This window comes from Octopus bimaculoides, chromosome 23 (assembly GCF_046866305.1).
Source record: "Octopus bimaculoides isolate indiv1 chromosome 23, ASM4686630v1, whole genome shotgun sequence".
NCBI lineage: Eukaryota > Metazoa > Mollusca > Cephalopoda > Octopoda > Octopodidae > Octopus > Octopus bimaculoides.
This window is the reverse complement of record NC_142950.1, coordinates 20110365-20134160: the sequence shown is the minus strand read 5'-3', so window position 1 is coordinate 20134160 and position 23796 is coordinate 20110365. Positions and strand designations below refer to the sequence as shown.

Here is a 23796-nt window from a genome sequence, read left to right as displayed (position 1 = left end):
AGGAAATTAGAGTATTTCTTAAGCAGTACTCAACCTGAGCTTGTGACTGTTTACACTCTTGAATTGGAGTCTCAAGGAGTAACGAAATTCTGTTGATGTTGAAAATTGAGGTACACAAGTAAATCCAATGTATGAGTTTAGCAAAGAGAAATATATATATATATATATATATATATATATATATATATATATATATATATATGTATATATATACATATATATATATATAACTCTGACAAGAGTAACATTAATTCTTCAGGTCATTCAATTTTTCTCAAACAATTAATAATGAACCTATATTGACAACTGGAAACAGTTGTAAGTCGAATTTACTACAATAAAGAAATATGTAATGGCCATTATTCATGCCTTGTTGTATATATATATATATATATATATATATATATGGGCTTATTGCAGTTTTCATCTATCAAAATTCACTGACAAAAAATTGGTTAACTCAGGGCAATGTTAGAAGCTGTAGGACTGAACCCAAAAACTACATGATTGAGAAGCAAACTTCTTAGCCACACAGCAATACTTTATGAATTAAACCACTATATAAGTAACTAAGTATCTTACAGTAGACATGTATCAACAAATGTTTCTCTGTGTGTTTGTGTGTGTATTTCTGTAGATCCGTGATTGCCACTTGTAGCTGTCTGAGTGTAAATTCTTGTAAATTCATATTCCAAAGAACTGTTCAAGTATTTGATATGATTCTAGAATGTCTTTGATGTTCTTTGATATCATCAATATAGCTAAGGGACATCAGTTTCTCAGAAACAAGAACTTGTTTATTGATATCCTGATAGCAATAATCACAGTTGAATGTTGAACTTTGTGGGAAATTTAATATATTCTATACATGTCACTAAACCATAGTGTTTTCAGTTAATAATGAGCAGTTCGATTTACTGGAAACACCAACCAAATCACCATAAGTTGTAACCTAATATCATAAAGAAGGGAACACATTAACTAAAGTAATTCTATGTAGTTCAATAAAAAAAAATGGATGGTTATAACTGGAATGCTTTTGATCAGAGGCCTCCAAGATAAGAGCTGAATTGGGATTAAACACTAGCAAAATTCATAGCAATTATTCAAAATCGTAGCAATTACTCAAAACTTATTGAAAATATATATTATCATGTGAACTCAGAATGTAAAAAACTGGAAGAAATCCTACTAAGATTTTGTTCCATGCTCTAATGGTTCTGCCTATCCATCACCCTAATCTACTGCTGCTGCTGCTACCACTACTACTACTACAACTACTACTACTACTACTACTAATAATAATAATAATAATAATAATAATTGTTTTGGTGTAAAAGATGGGCTACAGCAAATATTCTGCTCAATCCCACTGATTTATTTGTCAGTTGTTTGACCTTAACCAGTTGAGCATGTCCCTTGGTGGCTGACAATATGTGCATCTCTGATAATGAGCAGAAATAATGGAGGAGCATCATAGCCATGTGTTGAGAGGAATTCTTTGGTGTTTTTATAATTCACCTCTCGAAGCGTCATTCAGGGATGTCTTGAACGGGATGGGCTACTCAACTTAAAAAAGAGGGCTCCACCTGCAAGGTCATGTGCTGTCTATCTCCATGTTACAATCACCATGTCGCACACATATGGTTGTGATGCATGTGCCTGGTGTACCCTTATAGCAGTGTACTTTCACAGTGGTAACCTTTGCTACAGTGGTAACCCTTTTCAGATGGGTAGTCATGATGAGTATATTGGGCTTCATATATTTGTATCCCAGTATTACTTTAATGGCATAAACTGCTCTCTCACTCAATAATAATAATGATGATGATGACGATGATAATAATAATAATAAAGTATATATATATATATATATATATATAAATGCTCACTCCTTGAAATAAAAAGCAAAATAAAATCCTGTTAAAATTTAGAATTTCCTTTATCAGAATTAGTGATGTGAATGTTGCTTGAATGAGAAGCAAATTCACTTCAGAATTTGGGTTAAGTTCTGCTGTACCATCCGATGGGCAAGCGTCTCCTCTCCAGTCTTTTGTATGAAGTTTCATCTGCAGATGAGAACTAGATGGAAAATCATTGCACAAATTAAATATGATATCCATTGCTGGGTGTTAGACCTAATTCTGCCACCTGTGTTTTGGTTGCCTTTAACAGAGTCTACTCTGCTGTAAGCATTTGAAGACCTGGACTTCTGTATGAGTGTAGATAACTCCATCTGTTAATGTGTCACTTTCTGTTGTTATGGCATCAACCTGCTTGTTGTGGCTTCTTGCCTCCCTTTCAGCCCACTACTTCTGGTGGTTCTACAAAAGAGTATAGTATTGCCATTCCTCATCGAAAGAAAGCTATTAAAACCAAAGTGAATGGCATCTGTCTTTGGAAATGTCTGCAGATTCCCTGGCCAATCAGACACTAACAACTGACAGCTGATTCACATTAAACATTAACATCACACTGTCAGATTGGTAAAGACAAGATGAATGGTATGGATGTTGGGGAAGAAAGATATGACCAAGTCATGGAAGTAGCTCAAAGATTTTAGGTTTAACTCACCTCAATTTAGTTGATGTCTTATTGCCCATTCACAGATCAGAGCATACACTTGTAAACATGTCTTAATAAACCACATATTCTGAAATATTATGCCATCCAAACATCTTTTTTACTATTTTACATTATTCAAAGGTTTATCTATCTATCTATCTATCTATCTATATATATATATATATATATAGTACTTGTGTATATAAGATTGACCAGTGACCAGTCTGTCAAAATGCTAGAAGAAGCTCACTTAAAAAATTCTCAAATATGGATTCAGCGGAGCAAAAACAGGCGGGCTAGACCAGTGAAAATTGTACATACCTCGATTATCTGCAGACTATAGTTTCAAAATCAACACTTTCAAAATAAAAGTGTCTATTTATCTTCAGTACAGATTGCCGATATTTTTACAATCGAACAGAATCTCGTGCTAGTTGTCTTCAACTAGTGAAAGTGTGCACGTGATTCTATCCATTATAAAGATTAAAATTCAAAAGTCTTAGTTTTGGCGCGTTGAATCCGGAAAATATCTCTGCAGAAAATAATTTCTGCTTTGAATTTACCAACTTTGAGAAATGTGATTATGGTTAATTAACATAATATGGTAAAAATTCGATATTAATTAATATCAATTTAATACCAGGAAACTAGCACATTAAAAGAATCAGAAGGTTCTTGAAAATTTTTTTTTCGAGATCCTAAGTACTATAATCTTTTTAGGATCTCTAAAAAAATTTTTTAAAGAACCTTCTGATTCTTTTAATGTGCTAGTTTCCTGGTATTAAATTGATATTAATCAATATCAAATTTTTACCATATTATGTTAATTATATATCATTATCATCATCATCATCATCGTTTAACGTCCGCTTTCCATGCTAGCATGGGTTGGACGATTTGATTGAGGACTGGTGAAACCGGATGGCAACACCAGGCTCCAATCTAATTTGGCAGAGTTTCTACAGCTGGATGCCCTAAATATGTCTAGATAGATACACACTTGCACATATGCACACAAGTTGTAATAATGAAGTCAAACCAAATAGTGATATTTTAAAATGATTTAATACATGCATTTCAGGTCTGTATAATATATAATAGGAAATGCATCCATTATGCTTTTCCCAGTATATATTACACAAATCTGAAACATTAATATTAAACGACTTCAAAATAACAATATTTGGCCTGACTTCATTATTACAACTGACATGACTCAATGCCAGTACAAACTAGCTGGTCTAGACTTCCTTTATGTGGACAACCTAACAATGATTTGGAGTAGTTTGTTAGATTTGATTTGAGTCCAAAATTCTGGTATCATGCACCACTTCTTAATATAATGTGAAATATATATTTAGATGGATATATTATATCATTTCAACATGGTTTTTTTTATTATTATTATTATTATTATTATTATTATTATTATTATTATTATTATTAAGGTGGTGAACTGGCAGAATCATTAGCATGCTGGATGAAATGCTTAGCAGTATTTTGCCTGTTGCTATGTTCTGAGTTCAAATTCAACTGAAGTCGACTTTGCTTTTCATCCTTTTGGGGTAGATAAATTCAGTACCAGTGAAACATTGGGATTAATGTAATCAACTAATCCCCTCCTACAAAATTTCAGGCTTTGTGCCTTTAGCTGAAAGGATTATTATTATTAAAGTGGCGAGCTGGCGGAATTGTTAACATTCTGAGCAAAATGCTTAGCAGCATTTTATCTGTCCTTACATTCTGAGTTCGAATTCCCCTAAAGCTGACATTGGCTTTTATTCTTTCAGGGTCAATGAAATAAGTACCAGTTATTCACTGGAGTCAATGTAATCAACTAGTCCCCTACTCCAAATTTCAGGCCTTGTGTCTATAGTATAAAGGATTATTATTATTATTAAGGTGGTGAACTGGCAGAATTGTTAGCATGTCAGATTAAAATGCTTGGCGATGTTTTGTCCACTTTTATGTTGACTTTGCTTTTCATCCTTTTGGGGTTGATGAAGTAAGTATCAGTTGAGCACTGGGGCCAATGTAATTGCTGGCCTTGTGCCAAAACTTGAAAATCATTATTATCATTATTATTATTATCGTTAGTATTATTAAGGCAGTAAACTGGTAGAACTGTTACTGCACTGGACAAAATGTTTAGCAGTGTTTATTTCAGCTCTTTACATTCTGAGTTCAAATCCAGCTGAGGTTAACTTTGCCTTTCGTCTTTCCAGGGTAGATAAAATAAGTAGTACCAGTTGAGCACTGGTGCCAATATAATCAACAAATCCTCTCCCCCAAAGTTGCTGGCTTTGTGCTAAGATATGAAACGATTATTTACTTTTTTTTTACACTTTATCATTTACAAGGTTTTTATATTTTAACTATGATTTTATTTATTTTTAATAAACATCTTGATTTTCAAATGTTTGTTAATTACAATCTTTATAATGTTTTAAAATTTGAGATATTTTTATGTTTTTATTGGAACATGTTCTTTATTGTTTTTGTTTTATGTTACATTATATCTTATAAATATTGCAGACATTAATAATATTTTTGCTAATGTTTTATTCATGTTTTTAATTGCATTCATTTTTTATAGTTATTTTCAGTTTTATAACTATGTCTTGTACTCAAGCATACAGCTTTTACAATTTTTCCAAATCAGCCAGCAATAGATCCTATCCATGATCACTCCATCTGCTAGAAATAATCCCCAAAGCTCTTAAAAACATGTTACTGCTTCACATAAATAATAGACATATTGGATGGTCATGGATGGATTGCCTAGAGACTAAAATAACAAGATTTTTATACAATTATTGTCATAACATCTTTCAAAACTGATTACTGTAACAACAAATCTTCTGGAGATGTAAAGTTAACAATTGTTTGGTTTCATTGAGTTTAATTAAAGAATTTCAATCCAAGACATATAGGTAGATGACCAAATTATTAGAGAGGTAAATTAAATAACTTGTATCATTTGCTTCCATCCTTTCACAATCTGAGTTCACTCTGCTATTTGTCCAAACAAGGTGAATAAAAATAAGTTGTATTCAATAATGATAGGTATTGATATAATTGACTAATATGCCCTTCAAGGTAATGCTCCAGCATGGTCTTAATCCAGTGATTGAAACCAGTAAAAGATAATAGGCACCCCCAACAGACCCTTTTTCAGTGAGCTTGTAGCAAATACAGGAAATTATTATTATTATTATTTCTAAACAGCAAGTTGGCTGAATTGTTAACATGTTGAACAAAATGCTTATCAGAAATTTCTTTTGGCTCTTTATGTTTTGAGCTCAAATCTCACTGAGGTTGATTTTGCTTTTCATTTTTTTCATTTTTTGAGGGTCAATGAAATAAAGTACCAGTCCAGTACAGATGTCAACTTAATCCAACTTGCCTATTTTCCTAAAATTGCTGGCTTTGTGCTGAAATTTGAAACAGTTATTATTACCATTATTGTTGTTATATCTCTATCTATAACAAAAAATAAAAGGAAAACAACAGCTACTTCGCATTGTATTCCTGAATTCTTTTGATACCACTTATCCTGACACTACCTCTAGGTCTTACGAAAAAAAAGTCTGTCCATTTTAAAATAAATACAGTTCAACCATCCATCATAATTTCATTAAATTATATTCCAGACACCACCAACTTAATAATGGTTTCTAATTCAAGCACAAGGATAGCAGTTTTGAGGGAAAGATATTTGTCAATTAAATCAACTCCAGTATTTGATTGATACTTTATTTTATTGACCCCAGAGGGATAAGCGGCAAAGTTGACTATAGCAGGAGTCAATCTCAGAATATGAAGAGCCAAACACTTGCTTCAAGGTGTTTTGTCCAATGCTCTCATGATTCTGTCAATCTACCTCGCTACACCAGCTCAATAATCAAAATAAAAGTTTATCACATTTTAACCCTTTTGTTATCATATTTCTGCGGAAATACACTGCCTTAATTTCAATTAATTTTGAAAATAATGAAGTATTTATTTAAATAACTGTCATTATTAAACTGGTGTTTGGAATATAAATTAACATAAAATTTTGATAGGAAGCTTTAATTTAGATAAATTTATAACAGAAATTTTGTAATACACTACCTTCCAAAGATGCTTTCAGATAGGTTGGTATTAAAAAAGTTAAACCTCTTTAAATTCTTCATTATTTCAAAAATTATTAGAATTATAGAAGCAGTGTATTTAATTAGAAATATAATTACAAAACAATGTTAAAGGAATTGTTCTTGTTACAAAATCTTAGCTTTTCCCAAGTTTAGTTTCTTTAATGTTCTGTCTTTTTCTTTCCAGCAGTGAGAGAAAAATATTTCAAGTTGTTTAAAAATTATAATGTCTTATTTAACTAATTTATTATTTTAAGAATCACATTATTTATTTGAAGTTTTCAAAAAAAAACACAAACTCAATGTTTCTGATTAAACTAACATCTTTCTTCAATTTGTTTTATTTGTTAAACACAGAAAAACACATGATGTATCTATGATATTATTATCTCTTGTATTGCCATTATGTTTTATTATTGTTATTATTAATATTGAAATGGTAGTAAGTCACATAATCAGTATTGTTGTGGACAAGATGCTTTGCAGTATTTAGTTTTTAAACTTCCCTTTGCTTTCTAAGTTCAGAATCTGCTGCGGTTGATTTTGACTTCTTAAAATAAGATCCATTCAGATGCTGAAACATTGTCAGATGGCAAAAACTGCAATGTTTTGATCACCTCATTAGAGTCTGGAACCTCTGTTCCTACACCATCAAGAGCAACAAAACTTTTATGCCAACATTAATTTGTATTCAGCACTGCTTGCACACATGCCAGCATTCAGTAAATTAATTAATTATTTGCCTATAAACATGCAAACGTATCCAAATTTACAAAGTTCACTAATTAATTTCTAATAACACAGATCTTCACAAGTTTCCTCAGACTTTGTAAAATTTTTAATTAATTCCAATAATTAGTCTGTGCTTTTGTACATGCATGTGTGTGTGTATTTCAATATTTTAGGGTGGTGGATTGGCAGAAACATTAAAGCATCAGGGAGAAAATATCTCATGGTATTTGTTCCAAGTCTTTACATTCTTAGTTCAAATCCAGTGACATCAATTTTGCCTTTTTTCCTTCTAGGGTCGATAAATAAAGTACCACCCAATTACTAGGGTCAGTTTGATTAAGCTCCTCCCATTAAAAATTACCATACCCCTCTCTAAAATTTAGGAACTATGATAGAAGGAGTGGGGTTCACAGAATTGTTAGAGCATCAGACATAATGCTTTGTGTTATTTCTTCCACCTCTTTACATTCAAACTTCAAATTCGAGACCCACTTTGCCTTTCATCCTCTCCGAGGTTAATAAAATAAGTACCAGTTGTGCACTTGAGTCAATGTAATTAGCTAAGCTCCTCCCCACAACATTTCAGGCTTTGTGCCTGTAATAGAGAGAATTATTATTATTATTATCATTATTATTATTATTAATTTTATCATGAAAATGTAAGAATCGTTACTGTGCTGGGAAAAGTGCTTAGAGGAATCTCATCCATCCTTATGCTCTGAGTTCAAATTCCTCTGAGGTTGTCTTTGCCTTTCATTTTTTCAGGGTCAATAAAATAAGTACGAGCTGAACTCTGGGGCCAATCTAAGTGACTTATCTTCTCCCCCGAAATTGCTGGTCTTGTGGCAAAATTTGTGATCATTATTATATCATGAAAAATTTCAGCTTTATTTTGCTGAGTATGATGGAAAGTACCAGCACACTAAGTTGACTCTTGTTTACTGATCATGCTTCATTAACACTGCAGAGAACTCTTGCAGTTCCAAGCAATGACGATTTTTGTATGTGTTCTGTTTTTACATTCGTTCCAATCTTTTTTTGAGCCATGCTGGTAGTTTGGTACTGATACTTCCAAGTGCACCAATCACTATTGGTATCATGTCCACTCTCTTCATTGCCCCACTTCATCATTGTTTTTTCACTTATTATTATTATTATTATTATTATTATTATTATTATTATTATTATTATTATTATTATTATTACTATTATTGGGTAAAATGTTTTGCTGTATTTGTTCCAGCTCTTTACATTCTGAGGTCAAATCCTATCAATGTCGACTTTTCTCTCCATATCTCTGGGATCTCTAAAATAACATAGCAGATAAATACTTAACTCAATGTGTTTTTCAAGATTCTTTTATTACTGAAGCTTTCAACTTCATGTTTCAATCACAAAACTAATTTTTATTTACTGCGACATAGTCATCTTACACTACAAGGTAGCATCTTTTTTAATGCTTCTGCTTATACTCCTGGAAATGAAGTACCAATGAAATGCTTAGCTCAATCTAATCAACTGACCCTCACCCCCAACACAAACTTGTGGCATTGTACTTATTTTAGAAACAATTGTTGTTGATGTTGTTACAATTGTTATTAATATCATTATAAGATGAAACATTGCTGGTACTTCTCCAAATATATTTTATGTTTCCTTTTCTTCTCTTTCCCTTACTACAGTTCCAATTTATCTCCAATACACATGTATGGTCACGGCAGTACGGAGGGGCTTCGTTCTGCTTACACATCACCATCACACAGTCCACTTCATCTGGGCAAAGAGAAACCCGCAAGTGCTCCCACATCTCCAATTGTACCCATCACCTCTAAAGGACAAGGGCGCCAGATGACACTATCGTGTGATGGCTCTCCAGCCACTGGGGACCACACATGGAGGGCGCCACGTGAAGTTACTCTTGAGCGAGAACCTGGCAAGAGTTTAGGCATCAGCATTGTGGGTAAGTTTTTGCTTTTAAGTTTCTTATTTCACTGTTCAGTGGTGACTATCATGTAAATGTCAATACGTATACAGACACACGTGTGTGTGTGTGTATTTTTTATGCTATAATAAAGTTTCTTATTAATTAGTTTGGAGTATGTAACTTCTATTAAAAGAAGGTAGTTATTGAAATACACACTGCCTAGAACATTCTTCTAAGTTCCAATTTTAATATATTTTTATCAAAATGTGGTCTTTATGATTCATTTTTTATTGAAGACTTCAACTTCATGATTCAGTCACAAAACTGAATTTTATTCACTGCAGCATCTTATGCTGTTTATACTTCTGAAAATATAAAGGCTGCCCAAATATTTGCAATGCTACTTTCTATAGACATATTCTCTAAATTATGTTTAATCCAGATAGGCGCAGGAGTGGCTGTGTGGTAAGTAGCTTGCTTACCAACCACATGGTTCCGGGTTCATTCCCACTGCGTGGCACCTTGGGTAAGTGTCTTCTACTATAGCCTCAGGCTGACCAAAGCCTTGTGAGTGGATTTGGTAGATGGAAACTGAAAGAAGCCTGTCGTACATATGTATATATGTGTATGTATATGTGTGTATATGTTTGTGTGTCTGTGTTTGTCTCCCCAACATCGCTTGACAACCGATGGTGGTGTGTTTAGGTCCCCGTAACTTAGCGGTTCGGCAAAAGAGACCGATAGAATAAGTACTAGGCATCCAAAGAATAAGTCCTGGGGTCGATTTGCTCGACTAAAGGCGATGCTCCAGCATGGCCGCAGTCAAATGACTGAAACAAGTAAGAGTAAAAGAGTATACAACCAAATTATGTTGAATCCAGTGCCATTTCAAAGTGATTCTAATTCACTCACATCATTTGCACCAAATATAGACTTGTCTCATTTTCTTTTGTCCAAAGTATTTCTCCCCAGATTTGTTTCCTTATAACTTTCTGAAAAATAGATATTTTTTAATGAAATTTACCACAAATACATTTTAGATGGTGTATATTATGATTATATGTATCATAATATATAATCATTTATATATATAATATATAACCATAATATATAATCATTATATGAATTTGTTGTGGAAACATTTTTTGGGGAGGTGGGGAACAGTTGTTGTTGTTTCATATAATTCACATGTCTCAACTTTGATTCCTCATGAATTTCATGTTTTGGAGACATAGATTGCAATTATGCTGGAAAGAAAATTACTTTTGAGGACTTTTAAACCGTTTTCCTTCAGAAATTTGTTAAATGAACGTTTTTTTTTTAATAAAATGAGATTTTCCAGAGATATTGGCAAAATTTCAAAAATAAATTATCAGTGGTGAATTTGTTGATATGGTTGCAATATTCCTTAGAATATACCCAAGTTATCCTTGCTATTTCTAGCATAATAAACAACCACATACAGGATGGGCTACCTTTGTGTTTGTTTAAAAGAGAGAGATTAATGTGCCTAAGTTAAGTCAACATAATATCTGATTTCTATATTATAAGGCTGTCTTTGAGTCCTTGGTATTATTCTAAATCTATTTACTGAATGAGGAATTACAATTAGATGAATGAAAGTTGCAAAAGAATAATTATATGTATCATATCAGCTAAGTTGCACACATTGGGAATCATGTATATGTATCATTTAATAACTATTAGAAAACCACTTGGAGGGCAATGTTCCTGCTAATACATATGTGTGTATATGTATGTAGATATATATATTGGGTCATCCCATAAATAATGCAGTTTATTTCAGTTGCATGAACTAAAAGTCAGAGGGGCATGGAATAACCTACCTCCATCAACTTGCTATAAAAGCAGGTAGTAATTTTACCTTGTACTTATTCTTAGTGATAGTTTTGAAGAGTGTAGTTTGATTTTAAGTTATTTTTTCAAAGCTATAATGGAAGTGACAAAGGAGCATATTCAGCATATTTTGCTTTATGAGTTCAGTAAAGGCAACAACGCAATGGAAAGTGTGAGGAATATTAATGCAGTATATGGGGATCGGACAATAAGTGCAAGCCAGTGTCAACAGTAGTTCCAGAAATTCCGAGCCGGAAACTACAGCCTAGAAGGCAAGCCTCATCCTGGAAGATCTGTAGAGCTCGACGAGGATGTCCTGCAAACCCTGGTGGAACAAAATCCCATCGTAACTTGAGAAACTAGCAGAGAAGCTTGGATTTGGTTATTCAACCATTCATCAACACCTGCATGCCCCTGGAAAAGTTAGCAAATTGGGTCAATGGGTTCCTCACAAACTTTCCAAGTCTAATCACACACAGAGAGTGAATGTGTGCTCTTCTGTGCTGTTAAGCCTCACTAATGAACCGTTTTGGGGCCGAATAGTGACTGGTGACAAGAAATGGGTTCTCTATAAAAATGTCGAGCACTGAAGACAGCGGGTAGGGAAAGGAGAAACACCAGCATCCCAGACTAAAGGTCTTATGTAAGGTGTTGTTATCTGTTTGGTGGGATATGAAAAGTTTAGTCCACTTTGAACTTTTAAGCCCAAACCAAGTGATAACAAAGGAGATGTATTATGAGCAGCTTGAGCAGCTTAAGTCAGCGTTAGAAGAAAAAGGACTAGCTTTGGTTTTCAGATGAAAGGTGTTCTTCCATCAGGATAATGCTCAGCCACATCTAGCGAGGATGACATTTCAAAGGCTGGAGCAGTTTGAATGGGAAATGATGCCCCACCCACCATATTCACCATCTGATTATCATTTATTCCGCAATCTCCAAAATCATTTGGACAGAAAAAATATGAACTCTGTAGACGAGGTCAGAACAGTACTGGAGGAGTATTTTTCCTCACAGATAAGTGAATTTTGGAAGAGGGATCTTGCAGTCTACCAGGTAGATAGAAAAGCATCATAGAAAATGAAGGAGAATATATTTTGGATAACAAAAGAACTTTGATTATCTTAATTTTGAAAAATAAAATAAGTATAAAAAATCTGCATTATTTATGGGATTGCCTCGGTCCAGTGGTAGAATATGTCATGTTTACAGATGTGAGTTTGATTCCCTCTTGCAGTCTTTAGCTCTTTTCAATCCAAAGGGATTTCAACCCAAAATCTGTAGCTGTATGTGCTTTGAGATTCACCACTACTACAAAGAAATATATATATGTTTGCATATATCTATCTATGTATGTGTGTGTGTGTGTGTGTGTGCATACACACACATACACAATATGTGGGTTTCTGTTTGTGTATATGCATATATATATGTGTGTATGTGTGTGTTTTTATGTATGTCCACATGTGTATGTGTATATGTGTGTGGATATTTCAAGTTTAGTTTTTCAATGTATGGCACGTAATTTTCCTAGTTTCATTTTTACATTTTTGACTGAGATCTGCAGGAAGACATGTTCCAAGCAGGAAACATGAAGTATGATACATGAACTGTTTAATTTCTTTCTCATAATAATTGCACTACAATATTAGCGTTACATACTACTCCTGTCTTTGAGAGTGTGATATATACTGACAACCACAACTACTACTATACATATCTATTTGTGTGTGTGTTGATGGGAAACTGAAAATTCAGTCCAGTACCACTCTGAAGAAATGCATACAAACAAGAAAGCTACAAAAGCTACTGAGGCAATCAGTAAATGCAGATGAATAAATATAGTCAGCTATATGTATTGAGTACTTTTTGTCTCATTTGTACATCCAAGCGTACACACACTCACACATATGTCTGTGTGTGTGTGTGTGTGTGTGTTGTAGAAAGCTACATGGAAATTAGGAAAAAACACACAAGAGAGTAGACACACTCATCCCAAAAATCATCTTAATTTCAACACTTTATCGATAATATTGTTCAATTTGATGGCATCAACAGCAAAATGCTGCTGGGATGTAAAGAAGCCAACATGAAGGATAGAATGAAACAAGTACAAACAAAGACAAGGTCCATAGACCAAATGAGTAAAAGGACAAGTGATGAAAAGTTATGAAATGGGAAAATATATGAAGCGAAAAAGCAGAGACAGTAACCCAAAAGATAAATAATTAATAAATGACACAGGTATTTCTATCATATTTATAGAGATGGCCTTTCAGAATTAAGACTATACAACATACGTATTTGTGTGTATCTATGTATATATACAGACCTATACACACACACACTCACACACATACATGAGGCCGATCAGCAGAATCATTAGTGTTAAATAAATTGTTTTATGGTAATCATTATGACTCAATGCTCTGAGTTCAAATCTCTCAAGCTCTCAGGTCATCTACTGAGCTTAAATGATTTTTCTCTTCCCCTCACTTTGTCTATCTGTCTTTTGCTCTTCTGAAAGAAATCAGCTATTGTCAGCCCTAGGATGGGCCCCATTAGGTCTTTAAAGAAAAAAGAACCATAATGCCAATCACCTTACACAACGTTTACTCAGCAACAGCAGCAGCAGTGAGTCCTGCAAGTAACTGGAATGGCAAGACCCCTCAACTGGTGAGAATAGTATTGAGGGATGGAAAAAGGTGACTGGCATAGGAAGAGATGGGCAGAGAGAGTGAGTGGGTGGGTTTGCAAGATTGCAAAATGAGAATGAGTAAGGGAACTGTAATGAGTGGGCACAGGTAGAAGTGGGTATTAGAAGGATGTGTTAAGGGAAACGGATATTAACATTATTAATTGCCCCTTAATTCTTCATGAGCAGTTTGTTGCATCACCACTCAAGACTTCATTAATGTGTCCAGGCAAGTCAGACTGGTAAGTCCAGTTCAGTTAGCCATCCTTACTTTCCTGGCTTAGTGCTGGGAGGACCTTGCTTCATATTTACATTCAAAATAACCACACAATAACACACTGTCATTTGAGTGAATTTAGTAAATAGTAATTGTAAAGAAGCCCATCACATACACACACACATACATATGTTTGTGTGTATGCATTACTCTCTTACTCTTTTACTTGTTTCAGTCATTTGACTGCGACCATGCTGGAGCACCGCCTTTATAGTCGACCAAATCGACCCCAGAGCTTATTCTTTCTAAGCCTAGTACTTATTCTATCAGTCTCTTTTGCCGAACTGCTAAGTTACGGGGACACAAACACACCAGCATCAGTTGTCAAGTGATGCTGGGGGGACAAACATATACACACACATACATACATATATATATATATATATATATATATATATATATATATATATACGATGGGCTTCTTCCAGTTTCCGTCTATCAAATCCACTCACAAGGCTTTGGTCAGCCTGAGGTTATAGTAGAAGACACTTTCCCAAGGTGCCACGCAGTGAGACTGAACCCGGGACCATGTAGTTGGTAAGCAAGCTACTTACCACACAGCCACTCCTGCGCCTATGTAGATTTTTGTCTCCTTATCTTGACATTTTTGTGCTGATTGTAAACAAAGTCACTGTTATTCAAAAACAGTGTCGTTAGTCTGCAATCTTCTGTGAAATATGTCCAGCCATTTGAGCTGTTCATGTTCAGAGCACCAGGGGAAATATTAACTTGCTCAGAGACAGGCAAGGGTTGGCAACAGGAGAATATCTGACAATGGAAAATCTAGCTCTGTGTGTTTCACCTGTTCTATACAAGCAGGGAAAAGTGAACAGTGAGATGATGAAGATGTTTAACTCTTCTAATAAAGAAATTGAATCATGAATGTGTCTAAATTTTTTTTAATCAGTTGAGATATTGTAAAATGCAGGTTAATGTGTGAAAAAGTCTTTAATTATTTGCTTTGTTATCAAACTTAATCATAAAACATTTTGCCATTGTAGGTGGAAGAATCAATGTGCCTCATGCTTCACCTGAACAAATAATGTCAGGTATTTTCATAAAGCTTGTAATGAAAGATAGCCCTGCTGGCAGGGAGGGCTCACTTCAAACTGGTGATAGAATATTAGAGGTGAGTAACACAGCACCCCATTTATCTTTGGAACTTCATGTAAAGATTTAATGAGGCAAGAGTTCATTTCCAACTGGTGATAGAATATTAGAGGAATAATATGGTCCTGTTTGTTATAGGAATTTGTTAAAGTATTAATGATATTGTTTAATTCCAGGTCAGCTCTGATATAACAGTTCTGTGGTTAAAGATATTTAAGTTATGACCTCTATTTTTATAAACATCTTGGACTACACTATACCAGCCAATTCTCCTTCAAATCACACCCTACAAAGATGGTAGGAGATGATAGTAAGGTGTAATATGAAGGAGATTTGGTTGCTGTTTCTAGCATGTTAGAGTAACCATGTAGAGGGTCCATTGTAGGCTCTTTAGCTTTTGTTTTTTTAAATTGTTTATGAGTTAATTGAATTGCATAATTATTACATCTTAGGGTCAGCATTAATGGTTCAACCTTTATGTGATGCTGTGTTACTTGGAAAAATCCACTTGGCCATGTCACACTTTGTCCAAGCTATACTAGCACTACATGTTAATAAATTACACTGATGCTACACTTGCTAAAAGTAATAGCCAAATACCCCTCAAATTACACTAAACTATTTTTAAAAAAAGGGAGGTGCATGTTTGATAACTTGATGACTGATGTTGGTGTGTTTACATCCCTGTAACTTAGTGGTTCAGCAAAAGAGACCGATAGAATATGTACTAGACTTACAAAGAATAAGTCCTGGGGTTGATTTGTTTGACTAAAGGCAGTGCTCCAGCATGGTCACAATCAAATGACTAAAACAAGTAAAACGAATAAAAAGAAAAAAGAATAACTAAACATAAATCAGAAGTCAATCAGTTAAGTTTAAATATTAGAGAGTCATTAACTGTGATAATGAACTATGTAATAATGTAAACACATTTCTTCTATGTTTTCAACATGCAGAAAAATGAGTGAGGAGTCTCCTGACCCACCATTTCATGATTTATTAATCACTCCTCAAAGCCAATGTACTGAATCTCTTACTTCAATAAATAACATAGTATACCCTGCCAACTATAGATATATATATATTGTTGCTGAGTGATTTTATCAGTAGAATGTTGTTTAAAACTCTACCTCTTTTATATCTTAAAAAAACAAAAAAAACAATGTTAATTGATATAGTTTTGTAGAACCAGAAGTGTTTTTATGTATGTTGGCATGACAAGTGTTAAATGAAGAGGGGTGATATATATTAAGCATAATCCTCTTTCAGACCTTGGTTTAGCAAAACATTTTGTAAGAATTCCTGTGAATATATAAGGAAAAGAGAGAGAAGGAGGAAAGGAGTGAGTGTTTTTGTTGAAAGATAAAGAGAGATTTATCAAATATCTTCCTTTACATTCCAGGTGAATGGAAAAGATCTACGCGATGCTTCTCATGATGAAGCTGTTGAAATTATCAGGAATGCAACAAGTCCAGTTCATTTCTTAGTCCAAAGTTTAACAGATACATCATGTGTACGTATTCACAGCTAATATATATATCTTTATATCTGTGTGTATGTGTGTATGTACATGCACTATGTGTATGTGTATCTTTATAAACCTGTATGTGAGTATAAGTGTATTCCTTTATGGATTTTATTTTTTTCTTGATGAAATGAGATATATGTACGACCATGTTTTGATATGATTCATTTATTTTCCTCTTATCAAAAAGAACTCCAAAGAACAAGCTAAATATACTTTGATTTTAGATTTTCATCACAATTTCTATTTCCTTGTTTTCTGTATGTTTGTGGGGTTTTTTAACTATGGGTAATATTATTATTTCAAAAGATATTTCTATTTATGGCTTGTAAACATTAAAAAAAAATTTTTTATCTTAAAAGGAAATAATTTGTTTTATATATTTTTTTTTATGTTACAAACATTTAGATGAACTTGAAATAATTAATTTTTGAAACATTGAAACTCAAAGCATTATATAAGGCTATAAATAATAGGATGTAAATATTGGGTTAAAAACCCTGTGGATAGAAAAAGTTGAAAGCTGCCTGTGGGACTCAAACCCATATCTCCTGTAAACATGACATGTGTTCTATCATTGGACTAAAGCAATCTTTTGAATTTCTCTATCCAATATGTACAATCCATAGCTTTATATACATACTTCAAGTTTCAATGTTTTTTTTTTAATTAATTTATGACCATTTAGTTGAAGTTATTGCAAAGTATTGCAGTTTATGTTCAGTTAATAAGTCACTAAGCTTTTTAATATTGGTTTAATATCACTGGGAAATCATACCAGTCTGTTATTACCAGTGTTGGCCACAAAAGGATTTTATCTTGGTAGTTAGTTAAGAAAATCTGTATCAGTTATGCAATCTTTGCAGTATCTCTCTGTTTTATGGCTATGGTAAATTATTCTTCTATACCATTGTCAGTAAGTACATTGACCAGCATTTCCCAACCAGAGATCTCCAGAATGCTTCTATTTTACAAAACAAAACTAGAGGTTTCACTAAGGATAGTAATAAATACTCTAATTAAGTGCTGATTCATTTTCAAGTCATTCTTTTGTTTTAAATTTATATTTATAATTTTATTATATATGTATGACATATTTCCTAAAGTAGAGAAATCTTGGCATATCTAGATGAACCCTTTAAGAAAAGATGCCTATTCATAAGGAATATGGTCTAAACAAGGTTTTGGTTAAGATGAAATTTCTAAAATCATCTTTGTGACATCAGATGGATTTAACACCATTACCAAAGCTTTTCAAAAACAGTTTTATGATTTATTTCATAAAATTAAATTTCTCTTTTAAGAAATTTAATTTCATGGAAGAGAAAAAAAAGGTGTACACACATACACACACACATATGTATAATGTTTTACAAGGAAAAAGTTGCCAGCGACTTTGAAGTTTTGCCAGTCATTGACTGTCAGACAGTATTGAGTGATCCTTCAATTAATGTTTGACCATTTTTGTTCATAATTACACTTAAAAATAACATTTGGTATGTGTAATAATAAAATGAAAATGTGTTATGTGTATGTATTTGTGTGCATGTGTGTATATAAATATATATGTGTATATATATATATATATATATATATATATATATATATATAGCTTATGGTACATATATGCCATAATCTGTGTGTATGTATATCTACACACACATATATATGACTGAACATATATAATAATAGAATGCAAATAGTTTACTATAATACTGTGTTGAAATACCAGTTCTTGGCTGGCCACCGAAGCAATGCCAAAGCCAATTTTATACTTAGCTAGTATTATGTGTTTGTGCATATGCATATACAATAATAGCAATGTAAATGCTTTCTTTGTATGTATGTGTATGTATAATGTACAGCTAATATATGTGACAAATTAAAAAGGTGTGTTGCAAACAAAAAAGAATTTAAAAACACTAGATGGTGAACTGGTTGATTGAGTAGGTCATCAGACTGAATGACTTGTGGTATTTGTTACTGCTCTCTGACTTCAAATCCCACTGGAGCCAGCCTTGCATTTTATCCTTCTGAGGTCAATAGAGTACCAGTCAATAGAGGGGAGATTGATGGAACTGGTAGGGCTTTTGATAAGATGCCTTGTGGTGTCTGTTCCAATTCTCTGTGTTTTGAGTTCAGATTCCATACAGGCATTTGTGACTATAATACGTAGAATATTATCCTGGACGAGAATGGCAAGTAAGACAAATTCTCGAAGACTCACCATCACCAAATTGATGGAGGTGAGTGCACATAAATGGAAATATAGATGTTTTAACAACAGTTTGTCTGTGTATGTATGTGTGTATATACATACACATACACATGTACACAAACATACATATGTGTATATGTATTTGTGTACATAATCTATTCTTATACATGTGGAGTTTTTGCTTTTCCTTTTATTTGTATACATATATACATACAACGCTCATGATTTCATATATATATATATATATATATATATATATATATATGCACATGTGTATATATATTAACATGTATATATATATATATATATATATGCACATGTGTATATATATTAACATGTATATATATATATATATATATATATATATATATATATATATATATATATATATGCACATGTGTATATATATTAACATGCATGTGAATGTGCATATGTATATATTACATGTATATATTATATGTATATGCATGTGTGTATATATGCATTTATATCTATATATGCACACACACACATATATATGCATATACAATATACCAGAAATAATTAGAATATAAATGTCTGCATAATTATGTTTAATGTTTCCTTTAGTCTTAATTTATTTTGTTGTGTGTGAAAGAAGGTTAAAAATATGACTTCTCTACACTGCATATATATATATATATATGTTATGTAAGGCTTTGCTCATTTTTTTTTCCTTTCATATATACATATATATGTATATATATATATATATATATATATATATATATATATATATATATATATATATATATACCATTTATGTACAAGAAATAATTAATATATATTTATATGTATGTATGTGTGTGTGTTCTGTGGAAAAAATCCTTGAGTTATTATTTTGAACTTTCCAGATAAAATACATGCGTGTCAATTTGAATAAAAAGGTAAATATTTTGCACACTCCATGGAAAAAGAATGTGTGTTTAAAAATAGAAGAAAATACATTTTTAAGAATATTGGAAACATGTCTTCGGAAAGTTTTATCCACATTTAGAATTCCTTGTCATGTTTTGATTTGGTAATGCACTTTTACAAGAAATGTTTGTAAATACATGTGTGGAGGTATGTGTATATATATATATATATATATATATATATATATATATATATATATATATATATATGTATATATATTTATATATATATATATATATATATATATATATATATATATATATATATATATATATATATATGTATATATATTTATATATATATATATATATATATATATATGTATATATATTTATATATGTATATATGTATAATCAACACACACACGCACATATAGCATATACAAATATACATACATACACACAGTTGAGCATGCATACACAGTATGATGCAAAATTCACCAGCCAACAAACGATTTTCTGCATAGTTCCTCAACCTGCAAGAAGTAGTTGCTAATTATTTCCAAAATCATACATCCTCATCTTGGGAAAGGAATAGAGACATGAGAAAATATACTCATAGGTACACTTTAAAGACAGAATAGTCATGTCTTGAACTTCTGACCATAGGTCTGTTTGCTCAGAGTAGACTTTGAGCTTAATGACCATAATGCATAATTTCAGCAATATGTTATATTTTTGTATAAATTAAAATTTTTTTTGTAAAAATGTAATATTCTATTATTTGTAAATAATCTTTTAAAATACTTTTTTGTTTTCTTGTTACATTATTTACAAAGTTTTAAGATAGGTTTAATACATAGGTAAGCTGTTTCAAGTAATGATTTTGTACCATCAGCATTTCACATACTACTCAAGTATCCTAGTAATTTACAGAGACAGGCCAGAACAAGGGCTTTCTTATGTTTGTCATTTAACCTGCTTAGTATAGCAACATTGGAACTCCTATCATTCTGCCAGCTCAGTGAAATAATAATAATAATGATAGGCCTATGAATGGCATGTTTATTTTAATGACTTATGAATGTATAAAGTGAGCTTCTTTGCCCTAGGTGTCAGGAAGACACTCAGCAGAAATGAAAACCAAATTGAAAGAAAAAGAAAAATAATAATAGTAACAAGAGTACTCAGAAAGTGCAAACCTCTGCCAAGGCAACACCAACGTCCTCTCACCGATTAGCCAGAGATGATTCTTAAAATGAGAATATCTGAAATAAACTCGACTGCTATCACAAACGAGAATATTAAAAATGAACCCAACCACTCTCAAAAATTAAGTAAACAAAACCGGAAAAATAATCCAGAATCCTTGTCCGGTACTTGATCAATCCCAATAGTAGCAATGGAATGTGAAGGTGGCTATAGAAAATTTAGTAACAGCAATAAATAGTTTATCCTCATCTAATACAAGCCAAAGTTAACAAATTCACCATTCAAAATAGTTTCAAAGGCGGAGGTAATAATAATAAGTTCTACTCAGGAATTTTTAAATGAATAACAGGAGACCTTTTGGTTTTCTCTTCTCTTAGATTCCAGCCTTCCTTTGATTTAGATCAATGTATAGATGTATGTATACATGCAAGTATACTGTAAAGTGTTAATATGTATATATAATATATATATATTATAAAAATATGTTAGTGTTATTTAATTTCCGAACGATTTCGCTGCCGTGTGTTTATTTAATTTGATTCCTTTATCCATCGTTTCTACTAAGATAGAGATGTGAGTAAAATTAATAATATAGAAATGAAAATAAAACTTTGGAAACAGCCTGAAAGGAAAAAATTGAGAAAACATTGAAAGTGAACATAAGATCGTAATCATGTAAAGTAAATATAACAAATAATCTAGATCAATCCTAAAATCTAATCAGTTCATGCCAGTCATGAGGCCAAACATCCCTGAAAGTTTCATCCGAATCCATCCAGTGGTTCTTGAGATATCTTGTCCATGGACAAACAAACAAACATGAATAAAAACAATACCTTCACCTTTGCTAAGGTGGAGGTAATAATTCTTTCTACTATAGGTACAAGGCCTGAAATGAGTAAAGTTTTACATTAACCGCAGTACTTAACTGGTACTTCTTGACCCTGAAAGGATGAAAGGCAAAGTCAACCTTGGTGGCATTTGAACTCAGACCATAAAACTGGAAGGAATGCTGTTCAGTGTTTTGTCCAGTGTGCTAATAATTCTGCTAGTTCATTGCCTTCATAATGATAATGTTTCAAATTTTGGCACAAGGCCAACAATTTTAAGAGTAGGGGATTTGTCAGTACCATTAACGTCAGTACTTGTACTTTATTTTATCAATCCCAAAAGATGAAAGGCTAAGTTGACCTCAGTGGGATTTGAACTTAGAATGTAAAACATTGGAACAAATATTGTAAAGCATTTTTTTCCTCTGATGCTCTGACAATTTTGCCAGCTTGCCATAATGATAATAATTCTTTCTAACTTTTGGTACAAGGTTTGGCAATTTGAGGGGAGAGGGAAGTCAATTGCATCAACCTCAATGCTCAACTGGTACTTGTTTCTTCAACCCCAAAAGGTTGAAAGGCTCAATCACTCCTGACAGAATTTAACTCACACTGCAAAGACGGACAAAATGCTGCTAAGCATTTTGTCTGGCATGCTAATGATTCCGCCAGTTCACCACCTTCATAATGATAGTAATAATAATAATAATTTTAAAAAATCATACACACAGTAAAAGTCATTTCTTTCAAATCAAAATTGTGCTAATTCTCATTGACTGGGGATTATTCTTTTAAAATTCCCACTAGATGTCAGAATTCTGCCATATATGGAAAATTGGTAGATTTTGTTAGCTATTTTTTACAGTTATACAAGAGGGAGAGAATAGGAAAGAAAATGCGTAATGTTATTTAGAGTCTCTTGTTGATAATAGTAGCAGATCTCATTTGGAATTTAATTTAAAAGAAATTGCACAAGTAATAGGTTAAACCTTATTTTTTTTAATGCTTTGTTTCGTCGAGGCATGGGTGGGGTGGGTCTAAAGGCCTTATATTTTGTTTGCATCAGTGATACAAAATTCTCACTTTGAAACAGCTTTCAGAATTATCAAGTTGATTAATTCCCCTGTTTAATTAATGCTTGATTATATTTGTTTCAGTTAAATTTTTTTTTTTAGTGTTTAAGTGGGGGATACCAAAGAAATTATGTGAACCTTGTACACAAAACCCTATATGTTCATCATACGCATTCACATATCCATCTACACTCAAAGACAGACACACATACATCGACACATACCCACATTAAGTGCCTAGTTTACATTGGTTCAATTTATTAAACAATATTCAATCACACTGCATGCTAATCAGTTTGATTATTGCATTATTAATTCCTGTTTATCCAAATTAGTTTTGATGTAGTCTTTTCAAATGTTTACTCTTTCCAAACCACCAAATGCCATGTTTGATGCAGGAGCATTAATTCATCTCTGAATGATTTTCCTATGGGATATGATATTAGATGTAGGTGTGGGTGTGTGGAAGATGAGGTATTTATTTTTCTTCCCAACACCCTCATACCACTGCCAACCACAAAATCCCCTACCTCTCTCCATTACAATCACCATCACCACCAACTCTCCTCTCCTTCATTACAACTACACCACTGATTTCCTCACCCCCACCCTATTATAACCATCTCTATCAACTTTTCCCTCCTCTGTTATAACATCATCATTACCAGTTCCCACCCTGTTACAGTCACCATCACCACAAATTCCACCACCCTCTATTACCACCAACTCCTCCCTCTCAATTACAACCCCCATCATCAATTTCATCCCAC

The 23796-nt window shown here is 32.7% G+C and overlaps 1 protein-coding gene across 1 annotated transcript in view; it reads left to right on the top strand.

Moving 5' to 3' along the window:
• Window positions 1–23796, top strand: part of LOC106879044 (multiple PDZ domain protein) — an 862020-nt gene that overhangs the window by 620670 nt on the left and 217554 nt on the right. Inside the window, exons 21-23 of the mRNA XM_089340722.1 lie at window positions 9116–9393; window positions 15185–15312; window positions 16696–16806. Of these exons, the coding sequence (XP_089196848.1) occupies window positions 9116–9393; window positions 15185–15312; window positions 16696–16806 (517 nt within the window). The remainder of the gene's footprint in view (window positions 1–9115; window positions 9394–15184; window positions 15313–16695; window positions 16807–23796) is intronic.